General features: G+C 41.8%; 1 protein-coding gene across 1 annotated transcript in view; it reads left to right on the top strand.

The window, feature by feature from the left end:
* SLC12A1 (solute carrier family 12 member 1) overlaps positions 1–26,699 on the top strand; it is a 175,290-nt gene that overhangs the window by 141,503 nt on the left and 7,088 nt on the right. The window contains exons 21-23 of the mRNA XM_068272513.1: positions 16,475–16,600; positions 19,161–19,272; positions 20,479–20,565. Of these exons, the coding sequence (XP_068128614.1) occupies positions 16,475–16,600; positions 19,161–19,272; positions 20,479–20,565 (325 nt within the window). The remainder of the gene's footprint in view (positions 1–16,474; positions 16,601–19,160; positions 19,273–20,478; positions 20,566–26,699) is intronic.

The raw sequence follows: 26,699 nt of genomic DNA, 5'->3' as shown, positions 1-26,699 counted from the left end.
GGGACAGTGGGGTGGGAAGGGGTTGGGTGCTACCAAGTTTGTCTGCTAATAGGCAAGGCACTGAGCCACAAGGCCCTTCTTCTTCTGAGATCTCCTTTACCTTGCTGACATCACTGGTGTTTATACTGGTGGTGATGTCATTAGCATTACTTGGAACTGATTGGCCACTAGTATTTCCAGCTTAAAAGCAGTCTGGGTTCATCTTTGCTTGGTCTAGCCCTGCAGCCGACAAAACTGATCACAATTTTAACAGTGGCATTTTCCACGGACCACTGAATATTACATGTGCAACCTAATAAGTCTGTTGTGGGGGGGGAGGGCAATATAATTTCATAGCATCAAGCCATTTAATCATGATCAGATTCACCATTTTAAAATCATGTCAAGTACTCCAAAAATAAATAGCACTTTGTATTTTAATGTAATTTTATTCCTGGCTAAGCTCATTTTACTAGCAGATGAATACAATGAATTTGCAATTGCTGATGCTGACAGGGTCATTGATGGAGATACACTGGCACCAGCTGAATTATAGAAGCACAACAGTTAAAGTTGTCAAAAACTGTTTATGCTGTAAAAATAACATCCAGATAAATTGTGATACATTTCAGCGGAGTGTGAAGATCTGATGTTCAAGCAATGACTATCCAATTCAGCTACGTTTATACTGGTAAAGTGTTTCTCTAAATTGGATGATTATGATTTTATTATGTGTGAAACATTGCAGTAATGCATAGGATAAATGGAACATCTAATTCATGGAAAAGCAAGTCTAATTACAAAGCAGCCTTTTTATTTTTAAACAAAGAGCTGCTGGAATCGCTAAATAACCAATTAATATTGGAGCTGAAAAAAAAGGCTACCCGGCATATTAGCAGCCCGTTAGTAGCAGACACTTTCTAATACTCTGCCGCTGATTTATTAAAGTGGACCTGAACCCTTGCACAGGACAGGAGGTAAACATAGAGAAATGTACCCTGTATGTATTTAGGGAGTTTAGCCAGTTTAACTCCCCTCATTTGTGTCTAATCACAAGTTGTAATTTGATCCTCCCCTGTGTCACATGACTGCATATGGCAGATAACCAGATAAGCCCATTTGAAAGCACAGGCTGTAAACATTATGTCTGCTTCCATGAATCAGGAAGTAGAAACAGTGCAGATTCATTTTAGGATTTGTATCAGCTGTAACAAAGAAATGTTTTTTGTTTAAAGGTCATTATGCTGTTGTATATCTTTTAGAGCAGAGAGGAAGTTCTGAGTTCAGGTCTACTTTAAGGTGGGAGAACACTGGACAACAATGGTTAATAAGGGGCGGTGTACACTAAATGTGCTGTGTCAGTGCATCAGTTGCCAGCCAGGTGTGGTGCCACTACTATGTAATGGCAGCGCATACATCACAGCACACAACCCACTGCTGCATGCATTTTCAGTGCTCAGTGGGTGGACTGCCATTCATTTGAAAAAAATATGGAATCTGTACAGCAACGGATACACTTATGCATCCCATTCACTGTAAACCAGCATGTAACATACATCAAATATTGATTGGCCAAACAATGGTCAAATTTACCTTGGCCAGTAATAGACTAATCAAAATCAGAAGCATGTACCAGGCTCTACTTAGCTGCATCTCTAAAAACTGCTGTTGTTAAGTGGTTAAAGTTTGCAACCCTCAACTGGACCACATCAGAACAAAGTGGTAGCTCTTGAAAGGTCAATATATGAACAAAAGAAAGCACTCACAATGGTGTTATCACAAGCATGCATGCACACACAATGGTGGACATCATGGTAGACGGGCTTTGAAAACCCAATGTGCATGGGAGAGCGGTGGGCAGCGACAGTTCTAAGGGAAATGTAAGTACAATACAACTAAAGATCACAGCAGAGTGGACATCCCTAGCACATAGCAAAGTCTATAAATATCAGTTCTGTGAAGTGCATACAGTGTAGGCCCATGGTACTTTAAGACTAAATATACTGTATATACTTGAGTATAAGCCTAACGTTTGGGCCAAAAAAAGTGGTCCAGAGGGGACAGGCAAAAATGGCGCACAGCGCCAATAGTGTCAGAATGGCGCTGGCGCTGCACTTAAAACGATATTTATCGTTTTATATGTTAATATTTTTTTGCAGTGATTGGGCTGGAGAGACAGTGGGCTGGCAGCGGGGGTCGGGCTGGAGAGGCAGCGGGGTCAGGGTGGAGAGGCAGCGGGCAGTGGGCTGGCAGCGGGGGTCGGGCTGGAGAGACAGCGGGGTGGAGGGAGGATTACGCAGCATGTGTATACATTACCTCGTCCCGGCCGGCGATCGCTCCTTCACTTCATAGCTTGCACGAGTCCTGCATCCAGCCAATCACCATGCGGCTTCAGTTTCCGCATGGTGATTGGCTGGATGCAGGACTCGTGCAAGCTATGAAGTGAAGGAGCGATCGCCGGCCGGGACGAGGTAATGTATACACATGCTGCGTAATCCTCCCTCCACCCCGCTGTCTCTCCAGCCCGACCCCCGCTGCCAGCCCACTGCCTCTCCATCCTGACCTCGCTGCCAGCCCGCTGTCTCTCCAGCCCGACCCCCACTGCCTCTCCATCCTGACCTCGCTGCCAGCCCGCTGTCTCTCCAGCCCGACCTCCGCTGCCAGCCCGCTGCCTCTCCAGCCCGACCTCCGCTGCCAGCCCGCTGTCTCTCCAGCCCGACCTCCGCTGCCAGCCCGACCCCCTCTGCTAGCTCCCTGCATTGTTCAATGGCACACCGTTCTGCTGTTTTATAAAACGCTATTTGAAAGATGCAAATACAGGCGCTGCTCCAACTTGAAATTTCCTCTATAAATGTCTTTTTCACCAGCTGCTCAGGATAACCATATCCACAATAGGTTTTAATAGAACTCCAAATGTAAATCCACAGCGCTAGGCGATCACACTGTTATCTGTAAACACCACAGTGCATATCCTCAGACAGTGACCATCACCAGGATAAAAATCATCAACAGGTCACTCACTGTCATTAAAAGCAATATACTTTAATAAACTTTACATGATACCACATATACAATATCTTACTTTAGGGGTCCTTTTGACAGGGACCCTTAGTAGTAGTAAGCATATAGTGTATATAGATACACAAAAACAGTCTCACGATCTCTTTGTACAGTTACCGTTCCGACCGGTTTCGGCCTTCCGCCGTCGTCAGGGAACACTGGAGACTGAGCTTTCTGGGCAAGTATATAAAAGATTACCTCCTCCGATGATAATTGAAATCGCCGCGGGCTCATTCACCGGCTGATTCAATTCCCCGGTGCGCTCTGCTCTGATTGGTGGGCAAGCGCCATCTGACACTGGCGCAGGGGTGCTTGGGAGTGACATACGTCACAGCCCATTCCCTCAATGTGCTCCTATTGGTCGTGCGGGTATCCATAGCGATACTACGCTAGCTACCAGTTCCGGCCAGAGAGAGTGTCGGGAGATGTAGTTAAAACATCTCCGCTCACTCGTTTGTTCATTATGCGCAGAACAGTTCATCTCATGTCCTGAGCGCGGATTCCGTACCGCATATCATAATACAACTTCACATTGTTGAAATATATACCTATTTAGTGTTATATACAGTATTATAAATCATATACAGTTATTCCCCAATATACTCTTATCATATATCTTATTGCACAATTTCCCATATAAATAGATAATCTGACATCTAGTGTCCAAAGTCATTATTGCACCTATGAATTATCAATAAAACAATTAATGTTAAAATCAATATTCAAACCCCTTGGTTGCATGGTTTTCAAGGTGAAGATCCATTTGGTCTCTAATTTATATAAATCTCTGTCCCTATTCGATCCCCTCCAGTCCTCTTTGAGTTGGTCTATTATACAATATTTCAGGACAGAGGGATCTTTATTATGAGCACTTTTAAAGTGATTAGGGACTGAGTGGTCTATTTCTGCTTTCCTTATATTATATACATGCTCATATAGTCTTCGTTTAAATTCTCTCTCAGTTTTTCCAACATATTGGAGGCCACAAGGGCACTCCAATAAGTATACAATGTACGTGCTGTTACAATTCAAGAAGGGTTTGATTTTAAATGTTTCTCCCGTATAGGTACTAGTGAAGCTGGTCATTTTTCTAGGTTGATTTAAACATGTCCGACATCCAAAGCATTTTTTACATTTATAAAAACCCTCCAGTTCCAAGAAAGTAGGCTTACATACAGATTGCTTGTACAGAGTGCTGCTCGTGATCCGATTCTGCAGATTAGGTGCTTTTCTAAAGATAACTTGGGGTTTGTCAGTAATTAGCCCCGTTAAGTCAGGGTCTAATCTTAATATGGGCCAATGTTTATCCACCAATTTCTTTACTTCTTTATGTTGCAGGTTAAAGTCAGTGATAAAGGCACAGGAAAATAAATTATCCCCTTGATCCCTTGGTGCACTGCGTCCCTTAATCATTTCCATTCTATTTTTTGTGCCTATCTCATCTCGTAATTGTACTAATAAATCATTCTCGTAACCTTTTTCCACAAATCTATCAATCAGTACATCAGATTGTCTCACAAAATCTTCATAATGGGTGCAGTTCCTAAAAACTCTCAAAAATTGTCCCGATGGTATAGCCTTTAGCCAGCTGGGATGATGGCAACTTTCTAGTGGTATGTAACTGTTGCGATCTGTGTTCTTAAAAAAGGTGGAGGTGCTGCATTTTTTTGCCTCATTAGTAATGACCAAATCTAAAAAATTGACTTTGTCTATACTGTATTCACAATTAAAAACAAGATTATCATTGTTCAAATTAATAAAAGCAATAAAATCCTTCAATGAAACCTCATCTCCCTTCCAAATTAAAAACACGTCGTCTATAAATCTCCTCCATAAAATCAGATTCTCATGTTGTTTGCTAAAAATAAAGTTATCTTCCCATCTGGCCATAAATAAATTAGCCAGGCTTGGAGCATACCTCGCCCCCATAGCCACGCCCTTAATCTGTTTATAAAAAGATCCATTAAAAGCAAAATAGTTATGGCTCATTGCAAAATTCAAAGCTTCAATCAAGAAGTCCACCATATTCTCTCTCATATTTGTAGCATTAACCAAATAGTATTCTACAGCTTTAAGTCCAGCATGTTGATCAATCACAGTGTATAAGGAAGAAACGTCTGCAGTAACTAAAAAATGGGGTGATAAAAATTCAAAAGTGTCTAAAATCTCAATAAGGTGCTTCGAATCTTTGAGGTAAGAAGGTGCTTTTACAACTAATGGTTGCAAGAAAGTATCTAAAAAGTGTCCCAATCGGGAAGTGACAGAATTTATTCCACTGACAATAGGCCTCCCAGGGGGGTTTGTTGCATCTTTGTGCATTTTCAGTAAGCAGTATAGTACAGGGGTTCGTATATATGAGGGCACTAGGTACTTGCTTTCTTTTTCCATAACTAGACCCCCTCAGGTTCCTCTCTTCACCAGTTCTTTTAATTCCTGGTGATATTTGTAACCTGGATCTCCTCTCATAATTTGGTAGGTTTGGGCATCTTTCAATAGATCATTTACCATATTTATATATTTACATGTGTCCATAACCACTACGCCCCCCCCCCCCCCCCCCCCCTTTATCTGCAGGTTTAATAGTAATTTGCTTGTCAGTAACTAGTTTTTTCAAAGCCGCGTCCATATTATAATCCCTCCAGACTTTCTTGATGGGTAGATTTTCAATATCTCTAATAATCAAGGATTTAAATGTTTCCACAGAATGATTGTTAGATAGCTGTGGATTAAATGTGGATCTATTTTTCAGGCCACTTTTTAAATATTGTCCATTGGTACTAATATCAACAGTAGAATTTGTTGGTCCAGGATTAGTGGCAAAAAATTTCTTTATACTCAGTTTTCTTGCAAACTTATGTGTATCCACAAACATTTGAAATTTGTTCAATGATTTAGGGGGCGCATACTTGAGCCCCTTATCCAATAGTTTAAGTTCTGGTTCTGTCAGTGTCTTACTGCTGAGGTTAAATATGCCACCTCCTAATTTCCTTTTGGCTTTTTGTTGCTGATTTCTCCTTTGGAGTTTAATCCCTCCCCTTTTTCCTCTAGTTCTTCTTCTAATGATCTTTTCCTCCTTTCTCTCTGAGGCACTGGTTTCTCTAAAAAATGGTTATTAGGATCTTCCGTGATAACGGGACTCTCTATTTGAGTTTCCAAAGCTGTAAATCTATTATAGACTGGGGGGTAATATTTTGGTGCTGGAATGGTGGGGTTATATCTTGGTTTAGGTCTCCAGTGCGGACGTGGTGATGGTCGATTGTATTGGAAGTCTCTATAGGGTCTCCTTGGTAGAACAGGAGGAGGTTTGGGTCTATAGAATGGTTTAGGAGGACCATAAGCTGGTCTTCCAGGTCTTTTAGGAGGATAATTTTGATAAGGTGTGTGATACACGAACTTTTTCGGAACCAAGGTACGTGGGGTCTTGTACCCTGAAGGATCAGGGCAAGGGTGAGGTACAGTGGGTCTAAGGTTATCCTGGGGGATGGTAGGGACTGCTGGTGCCGACTTAGCCTGCCATTGGTAAGCTCTATTCTGATTATAATCATTAAAATCCCGTACATACTTCTTTTGTTTTTTAATCCTCAGATCCTCATCTACTTTTTTTAAAATGTGATTGAAGATCACCAGAGGTCTTTTTATAGTCCTCCAATTCTCGGAATGGGTCTAATTTATCCTTGATGTCATCTATCGTTTTGTTAAAATCCTGCATCTATAGACCCAAACCTCCTCCTGTTCTACCAAGGAGACCCTATAGAGACTTCCAATACAATCGACCATCACCACGTCCGCACTGGAGACCTAAACCAAGATATAACCCCACCATTCCAGCACCAAAATATTACCCCCCAGTCTATAATAGATTTACAGCTTTGGAAACTCAAATAGAGAGTCCCGTTATCACGGAAGATCCTAATAACCATTTTTTAGAGAAACCAGTGCCTCAGAGAGAAAGGAGGAAAAGATCATTAGAAGAAGAACTAGAGGAAAAAGGGGAGGGATTAAACTCCAAAGGAGAAATCAGCAACAAAAAGCCAAAAGGAAATTAGGAGGTGGCATATTTAACCTCAGCAGTAAGACACTGACAGAACCAGAACTTAAACTATTGGATAAGGGGCTCAAGTATGCGCCCCCTAAATCATTGAACAAATTTCAAATGTTTGTGGATACACATAAGTTTGCAAGAAAACTGAGTATAAAGAAATTTTTTGCCACTAATCCTGGACCAACAAATTCTACTGTTGATATTAGTACCAATGGACAATATTTAAAAAGTGGCCTGAAAAATAGATCCACATTTAATCCACAGCTATCTAACAATCATTCTGTGGAAACATTTAAATCCTTGATTATTAGAGATATTGAAAATCTACCCATCAAGAAAGTCTGGAGGGATTATAATATGGACGCGGCTTTGAAAAAACTAGTTACTGACAAGCAAATTACTATTAAACCTGCAGATAAAGGGGGGGGGGGGCATAGTGGTTATGGACACATGTAAATATATAAATATGGTAAATGATCTATTGAAAGATGCCCAAACCTACCAAATTATGAGAGGAGATCCAGGTTACAAATATCACCAGGAATTAAAAGAACTGGTGAAGAGAGGAACCCAAGGGGGTCTAGTTATGGAAAAAGAAAGCAAGTACCTAGTGCCCTCATATATACGAACCCCTGTACTATACTGCTTACCGAAAATGCACAAAGATGCAACAAACCCCCCTGGGAGGCCTATTGTCAGTGGAATAAATTCTGTCACTTCCCTATTGGGACACTTTTTAGATACTTTCTTGCAACCATTAGTTGTAAAAGCACCTTCTTACCTCAAAGATTCGAAGCACCTTATTGAGATTTTAGACACTTTTGAATTTTTATCACCCCATTTTTTAGTTACTGCAGACGTTTCTTCCTTATACACTGTGATTGATCAACATGCTGGACTTAAAGCTGTAGAATACTATTTGGTTAATGCTACAAATATGAGAGAGAATATGGTGGACTTCTTGATTGAAGCTTTGAATTTTGCAATGAGCCATAACTATTTTGCTTTTAATGGATCTTTTTATAAACAGATTAAGGGCGTGGCTATGGGGGCGAGGTATGCTCCAAGCCTGGCTAATTTATTTATGGCCAGATGGGAAGATAACTTTATTTTTAGCAAACAACATGAGAATCTGATTTTATGGAGGAGATTTATAGACGACGTGTTTTTAATTTGGAAGGGAGATGAGGTTTCATTGAAGGATTTTATTGCTTTTATTAATTTGAACAATGATAATCTTGTTTTTAATTGTGAATACAGTATAGACAAAGTCAATTTTTTAGATTTGGTCATTACTAATGAGGCAAAAAAATGCAGCACCTCCACCTTTTTTAAGAACACAGATCGCAACAGTTACATACCACTAGAAAGTTGCCATCATCCCAGCTGGCTAAAGGCTATACCATCGGGACAATTTTTGAGAGTTTTTAGGAACTGCACCCATTATGAAGATTTTGTGAGACAATCTGATGTACTGATTGATAGATTTGTGGAAAAAGGTTACGAGAATGATTTATTAGTACAATTACGAGATGAGATAGGCACAAAAAATAGAATGGAAATGATTAAGGGACGCAGTGCACCAAGGGATCAAGGGGATAATTTATTTTCCTGTGCCTTTATCACTGACTTTAACCTGCAACATAAAGAAGTAAAGAAATTGGTGGATAAACATTGGCCCATATTAAGATTAGACCCTGACTTAACGGGGCTAATTACTGACAAACCCCAAGTTATCTTTAGAAAAGCACCTAATCTGCAGAATCGGATCATGAGCAGCACTCTGTACAAGCAATCTGTATGTAAGCCTACTTTCTTGGAACTGGAGGGTTTTTATAAATGTAAAAAATGCTTTGGATGTCGGACATGTTTAAATCAACCTAGAAAAATGACCAGCTTCACTAGTACCTATACGGGAGAAACATTTAAAATCAAACCCTTCTTGAATTGTAACAGCACGTACATTGTATACTTATTGGAGTGCCCTTGTGGCCTCCAATATGTTGGAAAAACTGAGAGAGAATTTAAACGAAGACTATATGAGCATGTATATAATATAAGGAAAGCAGAAATAGACCACTCAGTCCCTAATCACTTTAAAAGTGCTCATAATAAAGATCCCTCTGTCCTGAAATATTGTATAATAGACCAACTCAAAGAGGACTGGAGGGGATCGAATAGGGACAGAGATTTATATAAATTAGAGACCAAATGGATCTTCACCTTGAAAACCATGCAACCAAGGGGTTTGAATATTGATTTTAACATTAATTGTTTTATTGATAATTCATAGGTGCAATAATGACTTTGGACACTAGATGTCAGATTATCTATTTATATGGGAAATTGTGCAATAAGATATATGATAAGAGTATATTGGGGAATAACTGTATATGATTTATAATACTGTATATAACACTAAATAGGTATATATTTCAACAATGTGAAGTTGTATTATGATATGCGGTACGGAATCCGCGCTCAGGACATGAGATGAACTGTTCTGCGCATAATGAACAAACGAGTGAGCGGAGATGTTTTAACTACATCTCCCGACACTCTCTCTGGCCGGAACTGGTAGCTAGCGTAGTATCGCTATGGATACCCGCACGACCAATAGGAGCACATTGAGGGAATGGGCTGTGACGTATGTCACTCCCAAGCACCCCTGCGCCAGTGTCAGATGGCGCTTGCCCACCAATCAGAGCAGAGCGCACCGGGGAATTGAATCAGCCGGTGAATGAGCCCGCGGCGATTTCAATTATCATCGGAGGAGGTAATCTTTTATATACTTGCCCAGAAAGCTCAGTCTCCAGTGTTCCCTGACGACGGCGGAAGGCCGAAACCGGTCGGAACGGTAACTGGAGACTGGGCAATTGTACAAAGAGATCATGAGACTGTTTTTGTGTATCTATATACACTATATGCTTATTACTACTAAGGGTCCCTGTCAAAAGGACCCCTAAAGTAAGATATTGTATATGTGGTATCATTTGAAGTTTATTAAAGTATATTGCTTTTAATGACAGTGAGTGACCTGTTGATGATTTTTATTTCTGGTGATGGTCACTGTCTGAGGATATGCACTGTGGTGTTTACAGATAACAGTATAAAACGCTATTTACCGTTTTAATGGATTTACATTAAAACGGTAAATAGCGTTTTATAATCGGCAGAACAGTGCGCCATTATTTCCTCCGCGCCATTTTTTACTGTATGCGGTCCAGAAGTGGAGGTCTTGGCTTATACTTGAGTCACTACTCTCTGAGTAACCTGCACAGTGGGCCCACTATATGCACAGTGGTGCATCAGCTGAGGGAGACCACACATTTGACATTTCCATGGGAGGTCCCAGCTAACCTCATCTCGAGTTGTAGCCATGGAAGGCATATAGGGACAGTGTCTACCAATTGGTGGGAATCCTTGCATTCCTATATCAAGTTTTAAATACATGAATATGTGGCTCTGCATTCCTTGCTTTATATTTATGGCAGCTTAAACTTTGCAACAGGAGCTCTTTGCATGTCCATCTCCATTGTAGGCCTATGTTCTGGCGTATTATTGCAATCTGCTGAATTTATGCTGCTTTTCTAATATATGGTTGTGGCCGACCATGGCTGTGAGTGGTGTTGAGGCTTTTGACACCCCCGGCTTATACTCGGGTCAAACATTTGTTCCAGTTTTTTAAAGATACAAGTTGGGGGGTCGGCTTATAGTTGGATCAACTTATACTCGGGTATATAGGGGTAATTAGAAAACATAAGCTGATTGTAATTGTGCTATTCTAGTTTTACCATCTATGATTAATTATTTTTCCAGCATCAAAAGAATATGAATATGTGTACATTTATAAAATAATTGTTTTACATGGTATTATATGAAGGTATAACTTCATGGAGAAATACTTTTCAAATCCTTGATGGTATTATCACCTCTTGTATTACACTCTGTTGTACAATACTGAAGATGTCAAGCGCTACTAATCTCCACTCTTGGAACCTACATGACAGGCCATCTGTCACTGTAATTGCTGCCTGTGCCACCAAGTCAGAGGGAACTGATGTGGCAGTACAAACATCATGTATCCTGCTGAAAATGGGAAAAAGCAATACTCAAACTTCCAGAGAACCATACATAAAAGGCAGCTTTCCAATTGCAATATATAAAGCTATGCTTGGCTGTGTGAAAACAATCTAGCTGAGTATAAAAGAAAATGTATGATGAGAAGATATCTTACTTTAAAGATTATAGATTAAAATGTCAATATTTTAACTAGATAAAGAACCCCAATGAGCGCATGCCCCCCCCCCCCCCAACACTTCCCCCACAAAGAAAAATATTGAAAGATGTACATTTTAGAGCAGCATATGAGTGGATCAGTCTGTAAGCGCTTTTCTAAGCCCTGGTGATTTAAAATTTGCTTTGTAATATAATGCTATGTGCAGGATCGGTTTAAGCCACAATGGGGTCCTGAGGCAAAAGTAACCTGGGGGTCACCTGTCCTCCCCAGCATATTTACCCCCCAAAGCCTCCAAGTCAGCTGCTGCCCCCCTGATCTCCCCCTCAACTTAAGTGCGCTCTACTGTCAGCATAGCAACTCACCTGTCCTGTTGCGCTGCTTCAATTCGTGTGCTCTCATCCTCACAGGTGCATCTCTTCTCAGCGACCTGGTGCATGTTATTGCGTAATGACATGCAACGGGTCACGGATAATAGAGATGGCCCGAACTGTTCACTGGCGAGCAGTATTCTGCGAACATCGACTGTTTGCATTAGCAACGAATAGCAAACATTTGGTGTGTTCAATTCGCCCCCTATACATCATCAATGAGCTAAACTTTTACCCCTTACATCACAGTCAGCAGACACATGGCAGCCAATCAGCTAGCACACCTTCCTGGACCCCCCACCCCCTATCAAAAACCAGTTGCGGTGGCCATATTGGATTAATTCTCTGCTGGCTGCTGACTGTTAGTAAGAGCAGGGTCAGACTTGCTGCAGATCTGCAGATAGGTAGGGAACACATTAGCTAGGCCTGTGTTCTTGTTCCTCACTTGCTGTGAAAGCACTTCAAACATCCCTATTGAGGGCTAGCACATCGGTCTCCTGTGGGTTTTTTTTGTGTGTGACACTCCACAGCCCATTGACACCCAGAGCTGTGTGCACACTACTGCTGTGCTGTTGCCTTATTAAAGGGATACTGTAGGGGGGTTGGGGGAAAATGAGTTGAACTTACCCGGGGCTTCTAATGGTCCCCCGCAGACATCCTGTGTTGGCGCAGCCACTCACCGATGCTCCGGCCCCGCCTCCAGTTCACTTCTGGAATTTCTGACTTTAAAGTCAGAAAACCACTGCGCCTGCGTTGCCATGTCCTCACTCCCGCTGATGTCACCAGGAGTGTACTGCGCAGGCACAGACCATACTGGGCCTGCGCTGTGCGCTCTTGGTGACGTCAGCGGGATCGAGGACACGGCAACGCAGGCGCAGTGGTTTTCATACTTTAAAGTCTGAAATTCCAGTAGTGAACCGGAGGCGGGGCCGGAGCATCGGTGAGTGGCTGCGCCAACACAGGATGTCTGCGGGGGACCGTTAGAAGCCCCGGGTAAGTTCAACTAATTTTCCCCCGACCCCCTACAGTATCCCTTTAAGTTACAGGCACAGAACCACTCCAATGCATTATAATTTTACTGTATTCTGATGGTACTATCACATTTCTCTGTTAGCAAGGTTCCTAGAAAGTACAAAAAGGAGTCTGGATTTACTCTACAAGGACATCCCAACAGGAAGTCATGTGATGATCTGATTTTACTTTAAAAAGGGGGGTAAATGAATTTTATAAAAAAACAATATACTGTAGTTGCTTTGCATATGATGGGTGATTTGAGGAACATTTTTGATTATTTGTGACTCACCACACAAAATCCTGATAGTTCATAACATTACTAGTTGCGGGAATTACAAACTAGTAGAAATCTCACCTTAAATATACATTAGAAATGCCTGCCATGACAGCTAAAGAGAAATAGAGATTATGAATAACCTTAAATAGTGCTATAAATTATGGCTATGTTTACAAATGCAGGTAACAGTAAAAAGATATAGTATGAGGGACAAATCCAAGCCAAGGACAGTCTGCAACAAAAGATCTTACAAGTATGCAGCAGTGATTGAAAATCTATGAAAAAATACTTTCATTGGGAAAGTTCACAACAGCCTCTGATGATGTGCAGAGGCAAAAGAGCAGTGGCGATGACATTAGCCTTTTATTCTAGAAAAGGCTACATTGCATAAAATGTAATGTTTCAGGGACACCTGTTCCAGACACTGCGTTCCACAAAATAAAAGGCAAATCCTGTGATCTCTACGTTGACTCTGTGATGGCTCATTCTTTCTTTAATCTGAGATAAATGTCACGGCACAGACCGGACAAAAGGAACACTACAGAGGCGCCTCTTGTGCGGCCGCTGCTTCTCTGATGAGCTGTGCGACTCCCTGTAAGTGAAATATGGGAGACATTTTACCAAGAATGGGTGGAAGTCTGAAGGACACCGTTATACAACACATTCAGGTGCTGCAGACTGATACCATTAAATTACGTGGGCTATAAATGTCCATCCACTAAATAATTGAAAGTGACATTTTCTAAGCCATTTGCACGGTGGAGATTTTAGTTCAGTGCTCCGGCTGACACAGCCCTTTGAAGAGCGTGGAAATGATCATTTTTTAATATGTGATTTTTACAGTTAATTGAATTTCCATCTTGGAAGCGAGACATAAAGTTGAAGCTCTTACCCCTCACTTAATACACTAAGGCATCCCCAGTGGGAATATCATTAGTGAGCCATCAAATCTGGACTCTATTTTTTACTTAAAATCTGCTATTAATTGGTAAAAGGTTGCATTCTTTGGCTGTGTTATATTGGAACCTCACTTTTGTAGTGTTGTCCCGCACACACTAAAGGTTCCAACCCGATGTGTCTAGAGGGAGTGCAACAGCTGAAATAGAGGGATGACGCCCCCTCTATGCAGTATTCAACAAAGTAAAGAGCTGGCACATCCAAACTTAATCTTTATCGATTCCATGTAAAAGCATATGCCCAACATTTCAGAGCCGCGTAGTGCCCTTTTATCAAGGCAACGTTTGCTTGGAGGTAAAAATCTGTTCGTTGCTGTAAATAAGTTCCCGTATGGGAGGTGGGAGTCATGCTGCCTGCTGAGTACACATCGCTGGACACGAGCGTCTAGAGCAGCGTTTTTCAACCGCTAGTGTGCCGCGGGATGTTGCCTGGTGTGCCGTACAGGTCTGGCCTCTCGCCAGACCTGTTCCTACTGTAGGGCGCAGGAGGGGGGAAGCAGCGCTAGAAGGAGGGGCAGTGGAGGCAGCGCTGGGGAGAGGGGAAATATCCCCCCCCCTCCCTCACCTGGGACCCCTCCTTCTGCCTCTCTCCCCCTCCATTTAGCGGTGGCAAGTGCGGGCTTGGCGGCGGGGAGGCATGCGGAGAATTACTCACCACTTCCGCGTTCCAAGCGCCGGCAGCGTCATGTCGTCAGATCTCCGCCTTCAATGCTGCCCACTGTGCTTCCTGATTAGCGGAAGCACAGTGGGCGGCATTGAAGGCGGAGATCTGTGACGACATGACGCTGCCGGCGCTTGGAACGCGGAAGTGGTGAGTAATTCTGCGCATGTCTCCTCGCCGCCGAGCCCGCACTTGCCACCGCTAAATGGAGGGGGAGAGAGGCAGAAGGAGGGGTCCCAGGTGAGGGAGGGGGGGGGATATTTCCCCCCTCCCCAGCGCTGCCTCCACTGCCCCTCCTTCTAGCGCTGCTTCCCCCCTCCTGGGCATCTATACTGGGGGGAACTGTACTAGCTATACTGGGGGCAATTAAACTAGCTATACTGGGGGCAACTAAACTAGCTACACTGGGGGCAACTAAACTAGCTATATTGGGGGCAACTATACTAGCTATACTGGGCACTATACTGGGGCACTACCTACCTATACTGGGCACTACCTACCTATACTGGGCACTACCCACCTATACTGGGCACTATGCTAGCTATACTGGGCACCATGCTAGCTATACTGGGCACTATACTAGCTATCTGGGCACTATACTAGCTATACTGGGCACTTTACTGGCTATACTGGGGCACTACCTACCCATACTGGGCACTATACTGGGGCACTATACTAGCTATACTGGGGCACTATACTGGGGTAACTATACTAACCATACTGGGGCAACTAAACTCCCTATACTGGGGCAACTATGCTAGCTATGCAGCCGCACCCCAGCCCCCCCCCCCCCCCCCCGATAGTCTGCTGTGCACGGCACTGTCCACTAGGTCGCGCAAACACCCGCGCGTTTACAGCGGCTGACAGATTTTTACCTCTGAGCAAATATTGCCTTGATGAAGGGGCCCTACCTGGCTCCAAAACGTTGGCCATATGCTTTTACATGGAACCAATAAAGATTAACTTTTAATGTGCCAGCTCTTTACTTTGTTATATTGGAACCTAGCCAGTGTTACAGAAATATTGGTAAATAAGCAGCTTTTTGATTGAATTCTTATACAGGCACCTGCAATATGAGTTTTTTATTCAACGAGCTCCCACTGAATAGGATCTGATATGACCAAAGCAAGTTTGGCATATCCATAGCGTTTAATAGTATACATTTTTTAATCAATCCAATTCAGGTGTGCTGATTCACTTATGATATCATCACTGGACACCCTTGAAGATTTCAGGAGATCTCATTAAATCAGACCCCTCGCATTTTATGTATAAAGTAGTGCAATGAGCAACATTGTACTAGTTTCACTTACACGTATCAACAAAGGAATTTTCAGTTTAAAGCAGCATGGTCAGCCATACTATGCCAGGAAAAAAACACATATATAAGCAGATAAATACTTGTTCTACATATATAATAGATTAATTGTACTGTCCGTGTTTTGATTTCAGTGAAATTTATAAAGAAAATAAAGAGAATTCTGTTCCTGGTAGTTTCCATTTTTATTCCTTCTGACTGAAGCTAATTCTGATGTCATTTCCTCTTTTTCTCTCCTCGAATCTACACTGTCAGAGCTGCTTGCTTTGTAAACATGTAAGCACAAGCATGGATCAGGTTTCAGCAGCTTCATACTGAACTACCCTGAGCCAATCAATGAGGAGCAGGAATGTGGAAGGAGTGATGACAAGCTTCCTTCTCATCTGCAATGTACCAAATAGAGCCAGATTTTGTGGCTGACAATCCCTCTTTAATGAATACAAATGAGTGAAAAGTGAAGTTTGCTTGGCTGCTATAGCTTTCAGCATTATTACCTGCCTTCATGAATACAATGCCAAGCATGCAGGTTTAGAGCTGTAATTTTTTCCTGTCTTTACAGATGTTAATACAATTCCAACAATGCCTAGTGGAGAATACAACCAAAGGCTGGTAGAAGCTAGTGAACAGTTTAAGAAAAAACAGGACAAAGGCACGATTGACGTTTGGTGGTTATTTGATGATGGAGGTAAGACATATACTTGGCACACGGGGACACATTTAAGTGGTGCTACTTGCTGGTGGGAGCCCAAAATAATGGTGCCAAGTGCACTCTTTTAAAGAACAACTGAAGAAAGAGCTATATGGAGGCTGCCATGTTTATTTCCTTTTAAGCAATACCAGTTACTTGGCAGCCCTGCTGGTCTGCTGCAGTAGTGTCTGAATAACACCAGAAACAAGCATGCAGCCAATCTGTCAGATCTCACAATAATGTCAAACACCTGTTTGCTGCATGCTTGTTCAGGGTCTATGGCTGAAAGTATTAATGGCAGAGGGTCAGCAGAGCTGCCAGGCAACCGGTATTGCTTAAAAGGAAATAAACATGGTAGCCTCCATATACCTCTCTCTTAGGTTGTCCTTTAACAATACATTCCATAAGCTCATTTCATACATTTCATAAACATTTATGCCTGAAACTGGGCATTACATTATATAAAGTGATGTTTCTGCTAGTTGGGATATATGGTTGTAGAGAGGGTTCTTAAAATAAACAATATGATTGCATTATTCAAGCATATTTCATGTTTAAAGCACCCAATATTACAGTGCAATCTCATCAACAATATATTCAAAGTGTACAGCTCCTCACAAAAGACAATAAAGCTTGTTTATAAAGCTCCTGAGAACTGCTTAACAACTGAAAATACAATTCGCTAATAGGCCAAAGGTTGTTTGCAAAATAACAAAAACTTCTTGTGAGTTTATTGAGACGATTTATTAAACTGGAACTCCAACAAAGACTTGTGGGGTGGAGCTGACTCTTGTTGTTGTCTAAATGGTATCATCCTGATTTAAAACTTCTTGCTTTTACTGATGGCTAACACGGTACTATACCCTACTGCTACTTGTTGTTGTCTGTGTCACCTTTGGGCGAGATTTTCATTTCCTGTACTCAGTGAATCTGAGTACAGGAAATGCACTCTGCTATGGAGCGGGGGGTGGAGACTTTCATACTTACGTAATGTGTCACGCTGCGCTGGAAGTAGCTGATTTGCCTCATAACCACTGCAAGTCATCCGTGCGTTACCGCATGATCCCTGCCTACCACACAGATTTTGCAGTAATGCAAGTCTATGGCAGCGCAGTAAGTGTAAAGGACAGAGCGCAGTGTGACACGGTGCACATGCACAGACTTAAGGTGGCCACACATGACACAATAAAATGATCCGATTTTACGGCAATTCGATAAAAACGATCGGATCTCCCAAAAAATCGTAAGCTTTTTTTCATTCGACTGAAAAATCAGATCGGATTTCCCGTTTTCTTCGATTTTTATCGATCCGGAATGCCAGATATTTTTCTTCAATCTTTCTAAAGATTGTATGGTGTGTGTTAGATTGTCAATTTATTAATATACACACCCTAGCAATTTTGGTGTGTGGTACATTGGTCATATTTTTGAAACGTTATAGTCAGAAAAATGTATTGCAATTCTTAAATTGAACAGATATTTAAAAAATTGTATGGTGTGTGGCCATCTTTAGGGGAAACACGGTGACATACTTCCTGCTCAGCAGGAAGTACATCATTGATTGGGTGTGGGCCTATGCATTTGACCCTGTTAGCGCACTCTGCCGCAGGGTCATATGAACTATGGAATCATGTGGGGCAGCAATCCCATGGCAGGCTGCCATGCAGATGGATCACTGCACAGCACAAATGTAAAGGCAGCCTCACAGGAAGTGAGAAGAATCTAAACAGGCTAAAAAAGAGTGATTAAAAAAGTCACACATGCTCAAATGTTTTCTACATACTACAAAAAAAGTCTGTGTAGTAAATGGAAAGATTTTGCCTTACTTCAAATATATACTCACTTGGACAGTCATTGAGGGGAAAATCTCCCCAAATGTAATCTAAACAGTCAGTGGCGTAGCTAAGGAGCTGTGGGCCCCGGTGCCAGTTTTACAATGGGGCCCCCCAAGCACTCTATTGCCTGCCAATGGCAACTACAGTGTCAGAGGTGCAAGAAGGGAATGGTGAACAGTGTGTTAATGATCCCTGCTATTCAAAGTATCTATAGAAGTGATTATTATGAGCACTGGAGTGACAGGACCAATAGAGAGCTAATACTGTAGTTGAGGGAGGGCCCTTCGGGGCCCCTCTGGCCCAAGGGCCCTGATGCGGTTGCAACCTCTGCAACCCCTATTGCTGCGCCCCTGTAAACAGTCATAAAATCTAATAAAGATTCTATCACTTCTAATCCTTCTCCAGTCAATCCAAAAGCCAAACAATAAGCTGTATCTGAAATTCCATTTAGAGCAAATGTACGGTAAAAAAATAGAGTTGTGGGCTTGAAAAAGGAATCCTTTCTGCACACGTAGTTCATGGAAGTTTGATTTACTGTACAACCCTTTAGTAAATCCCCCATCCTGCGACCATCATAAAGTTCAACTAAGTCTTGTCATTCAATGGAGTGTCTTTCTAAGCATTTTAAGATTCAAGTGTCAGTATGTATACACAGTATTTACTGTGCACTAAAATCCCTACAGCAGCGGAGAGAATTCAAAATGTATCTCTGTTTCTTACAGGATTGACGCTTCTTATCCCGTATCTTCTGACTCTGAGAAAGAAATGGAAGGATTGTAAACTTAGGGCTTTCATTGGAGGAAAAGTGAACCGTATTGAAGATGAAAAACTGATGTAATTATTAAAATGTTGCATAATCGTAATTTAGCATCGTAAAATTTGTAATTAATTTTGCATGTAAATGTAATCCATCCATAATTTTGCTTAATTACACAAAATTTTGCGTAATTTTGTGCCAAATTTGGCGGTTAATAGCAAAGCCCCCCATACAAGCTATCATCACCAAAATTGCTACTTATGTTAAGGGGAACACTGGGAACAAGTTAAAAAAAGTAAAAACGTTTTAAAAGTTCAAATAAAAAAAAATTCAAAAAGACCTTGAAGTTTTTGAGAACATTGATTCTAAAAATGCAAAGGAAACTTGATTTTTTAACTGTCATGTTTCAGAATGTCATTTTTAAAATCAATTTTCTCAAAAAGTACAAGGTCTGTTTTCTTTTACCCACTATTCTCCTTAACTGATGAAGCAATTTTGGTGCCAATAGCATGTATTGGGGCTTTGCTATACACTGCTAAAGTCGGCATGAAATTATGCAAAAATGATGTGAGAATTTACGCGAAATTACGAAGGATTATACAAAATCACTTGAATTTACAAATCGTAATTAAGTATAGACATAATTGTGCAAATGTACGCAAAATTTAGCGTAATCGTAATTGGCTGATTATGATCATCACTACGCATAATGTAAACCTTTTATAAAATGCAAATATTATGTTTGAAAGTGAACTTTCTAACTAAAAACAAATATTGTAAAGCTGCCCTTGCTATAGCTGTGCTCCCCTCCATACAGACTTACCACCAACAGAGCCTGTGATTTCCTGTTCAGAGTGATGGGGTTTGGCATCTACTTCCTGTGAACTATAAAGACCCATTTCCTCATAATGACACAGTTTATACTATAATGATGCGATTCTGGAAAATGTATTCAGGCATCTACTGTTCTTTTTATTTGTCACATGGTCAGTCTTGACTGATCTGCTTGACAGCTGCAGCCAGAGAGGAAAGTACAGGAAGTTGTACTACAGTTCCAAGAAAAAAAGTATTCTGTTCAGCACTTTTATTTGTAAATACTATTTATGTTCACCTATTATCCTGATTGCTATTTGAATGTGCCTTGTTTAATTTTGGTTATAGATGGGCTTTATAAAACACAGTTTCAGGAGAGTCTGTAAACACTACTTTATTGACCTAAATTGTACCTAAAAAGAATTGCCTATGAACTATAGTAAGAGTGCATGTTTATTTTCTCTCCACAGGATGGCGTCACTTCTGAGTAAATTCCGCATACAATTTGCAGATATATACGTTGTGGCAGACATTAATACAAAGCCCAGTAAAGAAAGGTATGACATACTGAGTCTCGACATTTTTTTCTCTTTTGTCCTGTTATATGTCCTTGGTAGTAACTTCTTGGCTGTGGAGAGTTGTCTGAGGTGTACTTATAATGGCACTAAAGACATATTCCATTGAAGGTTTTTAGTTAATTTCTGCCTATTTTATGTATTTCCTAAATATGGCAGAAATAGAGAAAATAATCATCTACCAGTAATCCATGGCTCCCTGTTGTTCTGACTACAGAGACCAATCCATGATCCTGTTGAGGAGAAGTGGTCTTGACAAACAACTATTAGGACTACAGGAACATGTGCTGTTATTCATTCAGTGTATGGCACAAGTCTGCTCTGAAGTGGCAACTGACCCTGCAACAGAGCACAGTGCATCTCTGGAATGGTCCAGCATAGTGTGAACTATGCCTAAATCTTTGTACAGCATGAAAGCTGGTTTGGGCTCTTTTACACTATACAAATTGGTATGCATTTTTAATGGTACTTCAATAGGACCATCCAGACTTATGTGTAGTCTCCATGCCCTAATTTTTAAAGGGGCTCAGAGCTGAACTATAAAAAAAGATTTATACATACCTGAGACTTCCTCCAGCCCCATTCGCTCAGATCGCTCCCACGCCGCCGTCCTCCGCTGCCTGCAGCTTCGGGAACCGGGTCCCGTCACTGCCGTCAGTCGGCTCCAGTCTACGCACGAGAAGTGCACCCTCTACGTATCTCTCCAGCAGCTGCTGGTTATAGTTTAGCTCTGGTACACTATAAACACTCTGCATGTGTCAAAATGCATATAAGGGCAAAAGAAGACACAGGACATATGCATTTTCTCAAGTACAATGCTGTTGTGTGAAAGAGCTCTAAACCTGTGTTATCAGTATCAGTGAAGTATTCTGAATAGAGCTAAGTAGGATGGTCAATGAGATGCTAATGATTTCAAGCTGATGCAAGTTTTATGCAAATATATGCAGTTTAAGGGCTGGTTCAGACGGACGTCTGCGTAGCGTCGCGTCTGGGGGCGTTGCGGCGGCTGAGCGGTCAGGCTTTCAGTAGCCTTCGGTCGCGTCGTGATGCTGTTGCGGTTTTTTTTTCCCGTAGGGGAACATTAGCCGTCGCGGTTGGCCGCTCCCTGGAAGCTACATGTTGCTTCCAGGGGCAGCCCGAACGCTCGCGAAAATCGGGACCCGAACGCCGCGTTCGGGTAAAAGCGCGCAAAAGCTTGGTGTAAACGCTCTCATTCACTTGAATGGGAGCGTTTACCGCGACGGTCCGAACGCTTGCGGTAAACGCTCCGCAAGCGTCCGTCTGAACCAGCCCTAAAAAGGGACCAAGATCAGCAATTGTCCTACTTCCAAGCTGCAAACATTTCCATAAAATTAGCATGAACGTTGCACCAACTGGTAATTATTAGCATTGAGGGGCGTAGATATAGTGCCGTAAACTGCATAAGTGGTTAAAGTGAACCTGAGATGAGAGTGATATGGAGGCTGCCATAGTTATTCCTTTTTAAGCAATACCAGTATCCTGCTGATCCTCTGCCTCTAATACTTTCAGCCATAGACCCTGAACAAGCATAGGTAGATCAGGTGTTTCTGACAATATTGTCAGAACTACAAGATTAGCTGCATGCTTGTTTCTGGTGTAATTCACACACTACTGCAGCCAAATAGAGCAGTATGGCTGCCAGACAACTAGCTTTGTGTAAAAGGAAATAAATATGGCAGCCTCCATATCATTCTCACCTCGGGGTCACTTTGAACAATACCAGTTGCCTGGCTGTCTTGCTGATCCTCTTACCTCTAATAGGCTAATACCTTTAGCCAAACACCCTGAATAGGCATGCAGATCAGATGTTTCCGACTGAAGTCTGATTAAATTAGCCACATGCTCGTTTTAGGTGTGTGATCCAGATACTTCTGCAGCCAAAGAGATCAGCAGGATGCCAGGCAACTGATATTGTTTAAAAGGCAATAAATATGGCAGCCTCCATATCCCTCTCAGTTCTGTCACTTACACATCTGACACCTTGGCACCTTGCAAGGCCTGGTTGCATGAAATGATCTCACTCCTAGAGATGAGAAATTCTACCCTGCAACTATGAATTAACGCTGCTTTGGGAACTGTCAGTAGCAAGTATTTGTGATGATGAATTAAATGGAAACAAAACAATATATATATATATATATATATATATATATATATATATATATATATATATATATATATATATGTATTTCTATAGTGCCGACATATTACGCAGCGCTGTACAGAGTATATTGTCTTCTCACTACACTACACCATTAGACACTATTGAGTGTCTATGTGCCGTGTGCAATTAATTTTCAGGTGCACAAAATTTCCACAAATATAACACATTTAAATATTCCAGGGACGCCTGTGTTGAGATACAACACTCCTAGATTAATTAATTATTGCTCAACAAGAGATGGATTCTCATTGTCCTGGAGCAGAAAACAGGATATTCCCTAATGGGCTCCACACACTACAATTTAATTGGCTGTAGCAGAAGTTGTGTTTTTTACAGGCGCTGTTCCCCTGGGCAAATGGCTTCTGAATGAGGAATTTTAGTGTGTTAAACCTATTAGGGAATAACCCTTTTTTGTGTTGTCAAGATACACTAATCCCCAGGTACATCTGCCTGAAAATAGTTATGCCTCTGTTGTCTGAGGCATGCAGTCTGGCAGGAGACTCCGCAAATACCTGACCCTCTTCTGCTTCCTATATGGCGGCTTCAGCATTCAGTATTATTATTATCCTAACTATTCACATGGTGCCAACATCTTCTGTGGCACTTCAACTCTTTTACTATATCACTAGGTGGGCAGGGCAGTAACTCACCTCTCCATGTTAAAAACAACAACACTTTTTTTGCAGAGATGGATTCTCCAAGGCAAGAGATGGATTCTCCAAGGCATTTTTAACAAGCAGCAAATTATGATCTCCCATAATATAGGGTCCTTTCACACTGTGTCTGTTGTGTCTCAACGGACAATATCATTGCATCACAAAGCCATGCAATGATGTTCCTATGGGGCTATCAAAGTGATTGCAATGTGTTGCAGCAGGTCCCATTGGGATAACACACAGCATGCAATGGGTTTACAGGGCAGCGTGTGAATTCATAGTAACTATGTACTATGCAATGCAGTTTGCTTATGTTATGATTATGTCTGCAGCATGTACTGCTGGCTGCAGTTTTACTGAAGACAAGCAGTTTTTGATGTCATTACATGCATTTGCTTGCATAGTTTGGGTTGCACTCAAACTAGTTGCTGATTCCATCTGTAGTGGCTCTGCAGTTCTGGCCAGCTCAGGATTGAATAATTACCATTCACCTGTGTGGGAATCTGCATGTCTGCTCCCATTGGATGACCTCAGTATAAAGATCTGCTTCCTGCACGGCTCCTCGGGCTATTATAGTTTCAGATCAGTCTGTTACTCTGTTCTGGCCCCCCTCGCTCCTAGATCTCGTGTGGACTGCACTGACTCCTGCAAAGGGGTCAGTGAGTCCTTCTAAGTCCTGTTCTGTTTATTCAGTATTTGTTACTTGCTAGTCTTCCATCATATATTGGTTCATCGCCAATATATACGCATACTAGCGTGTTTGTTATTTTTCTTGTATTCGTGTTACGTTAATACATCAGTGTCACTGATATATACGTACACGAACTGTTTATATCCTGTGTTCAGTCAGTCAGCTTTAAGCACGTTTTGGTAGGTTGCGCGTATCGTGATCACCCGTGCTTAGCTAGTCAGTCCTGTTCCTGTTGCCTTGCGTGGATTGCGCTCCCTTCTGCGTAGAAGTAGCGAATCCTTCCTAGTCCTGCTCCAGTTCTTAGTTAGTGTTCCTTGCTTATGTCATATATCGGTTTATCGCCGATATATACATATGTCAGTTAGTCGTTTGTAGTTCATTGATAGCTGTAATCGTAGTACGCTAGGAAATCTTACCTATTGTATATTTGTATGTACTATGTCTGCCTTCTTTGACTCTATTTCCCGACTATTTTGTCCTGTCCTTGTGAGGCACGCCACCACTGCAACCGCTTGGCTGCCTCATTCCAGTCTGTCTTGTTATGGACGCTTGCTGTCACTTAAGCAGTGACTAGTTAAGCAAGCGTTCATTCTGTTAACTGTCCTGATCTTCTGAGGTCTGGTTTATGCACTCAGCGCTACCTTGCGCTGAGCCACTATAGTGGAAGGATTGTTTGTGGCTGTTCGGATCTACGCCTGCTCTGTGCACCACATCTCCTGTTGGAGTCAGTCCTCTCCTCCACTAAACTGGGGATATCCTGGTTCCTTGTGCTAGCGTGTGTACCTCCTTCACGTCAGGATATACACCACGTGCTGATTGTAGAGAATATACCACCAAGCGTAACATTATGATAGCCCCATTACAAATCCCCATTGTGGAGGAGACTTCCAGAAAATATGACACTGTTTATTATGGTTCCTGTTCCTTTAAGAAATTTGAGAAACTTAACTCTGAAACAGAAAATTCGTTTTTTTTTCTGAATGTACCAGGTTTCTGGCCAATCCCGAGCTCCAAGCTACTCCTGTTTCAACATGGCCATCCCAGCTAGTTTATATCTTGTTTAAGGGGAAATTGTTTCAGTGGGCTTATGATGTCCTGGATCATACCAATTTGAAAGAGAGGCCGCTGGAATTTTTAGCGTTTGTGATCCATAACTGGGTGCGCAAAACTAATTTGCCTTACCCTTTTAATGAGCTCCTGGCAGCTTGTCAATCAGCTGTTCCTTTAACTACTTGCAAAAATGATCAGCAAGCAGATAGTTGTACTGATAACTTTCCTTCATCTGTGAATAAATCGCCTAAGGCAGCAAAGTCTAAAGTCTCACATAGAAATAAGCGTAAACGTTCCAGGAAACGTTCACAACCAGCAGAGTCATTGCCTTTAGCGACTGCGCATCAGATCTGTAATGAGACTCCGCCATTAGCAGATGATGAAATTCAGTTACCATTCAGGGGAGTCAAGTGGACCTATGAAACTACTAATGAACTTTCGTTGTTAGCCAGGGAGAATAAAAATTCTTGTTTAAATGAATTATCTGAATATGATTATGAAGACATATTACAGAGTATTGAGCAAATCAACTTATTTGTGCAGCAAGGGAAATTTGCATATACTACAGTTCAACACTTGTTACAGGTTTTGGAGACTCTTAGAAATAAGAAATCTGCCAATTGCCTGCTAAATAACCCTATACATGTTTTTGCCACAACCACACCTGTGAACTGTGTTCAGCCTGAATGTTCAGCTATCGTTAAGTGTGCATGGGATCCTCCATTTGAGAAATGGGAGGTTGAAGCTCTGGTCTGTGAATTGAACAGTGATTCAAGTTCATTCTGTCATTTCTTCAGTGCTAAAAGTGAATCAGTATTGAATGCATGCATTAAGTCTGCCTATAATCTAATAAAGACTGGTGTGTGTGGGTATGACTTTGTGGCTCCATTGATCGATGTGTGGGAAATGATTTTGGATGATTTTTATGCAATTCAATCAGTTGATTCCAGGGAAAGCACACTGTCAGTTGGAGATTGTTCCACTTCCTCAGCTCCTGAGGCTCCGCAATCCAGTCAGGTAACCTCAGAACCTCTGTCTCTGAGTTTTCCAGGTTCACAATTGAACTTGACTCCGGATTCGTAAATTTGGCGTTCTGACCCGCCTGCTTCAGCACCTTTGGCTGATTCAGAGCTCCTTTTGTGTGAAATTGAAGTTCCTGAATCCCTGCCTTGTCCAGTAAATGTTCCTGTAATTCCACCCTGTACCATGGATAACTCAGTGTTACTTCCCAGTAAGACAGAAGCTACTGATACTTCCTTTACCTTGCCCTGCACAAATTTCTCAGCAGAGGATCCAGAGGTCCTGCTGACTTCTGAGTCCAGTCTAGCCAGTACTCATGAGTCTTTGTTCAGTGAAACAGAAATCAAAGAATTATTGCCTGCTTCAAACACTTCTTTAGATTTTACCTGTGTTGATAAAGATCAATTCCTGTCTGATCCAGCAGACACCAATAGATGCACTACATCAGTTTCTGAGTCTCAGCAATCATATTTGTTAGCCTTGGAACCCCAGCATCTGAATTTTCCAATCTCAC

Source organism: Hyperolius riggenbachi, chromosome 3 (genome assembly GCF_040937935.1).
Source record: "Hyperolius riggenbachi isolate aHypRig1 chromosome 3, aHypRig1.pri, whole genome shotgun sequence".
Taxonomy (NCBI): domain Eukaryota; kingdom Metazoa; phylum Chordata; class Amphibia; order Anura; family Hyperoliidae; genus Hyperolius; species Hyperolius riggenbachi.
The sequence above is the reverse complement of the archived record's forward strand: the minus strand, read 5'-3'. Positions and strand labels throughout refer to the sequence as shown.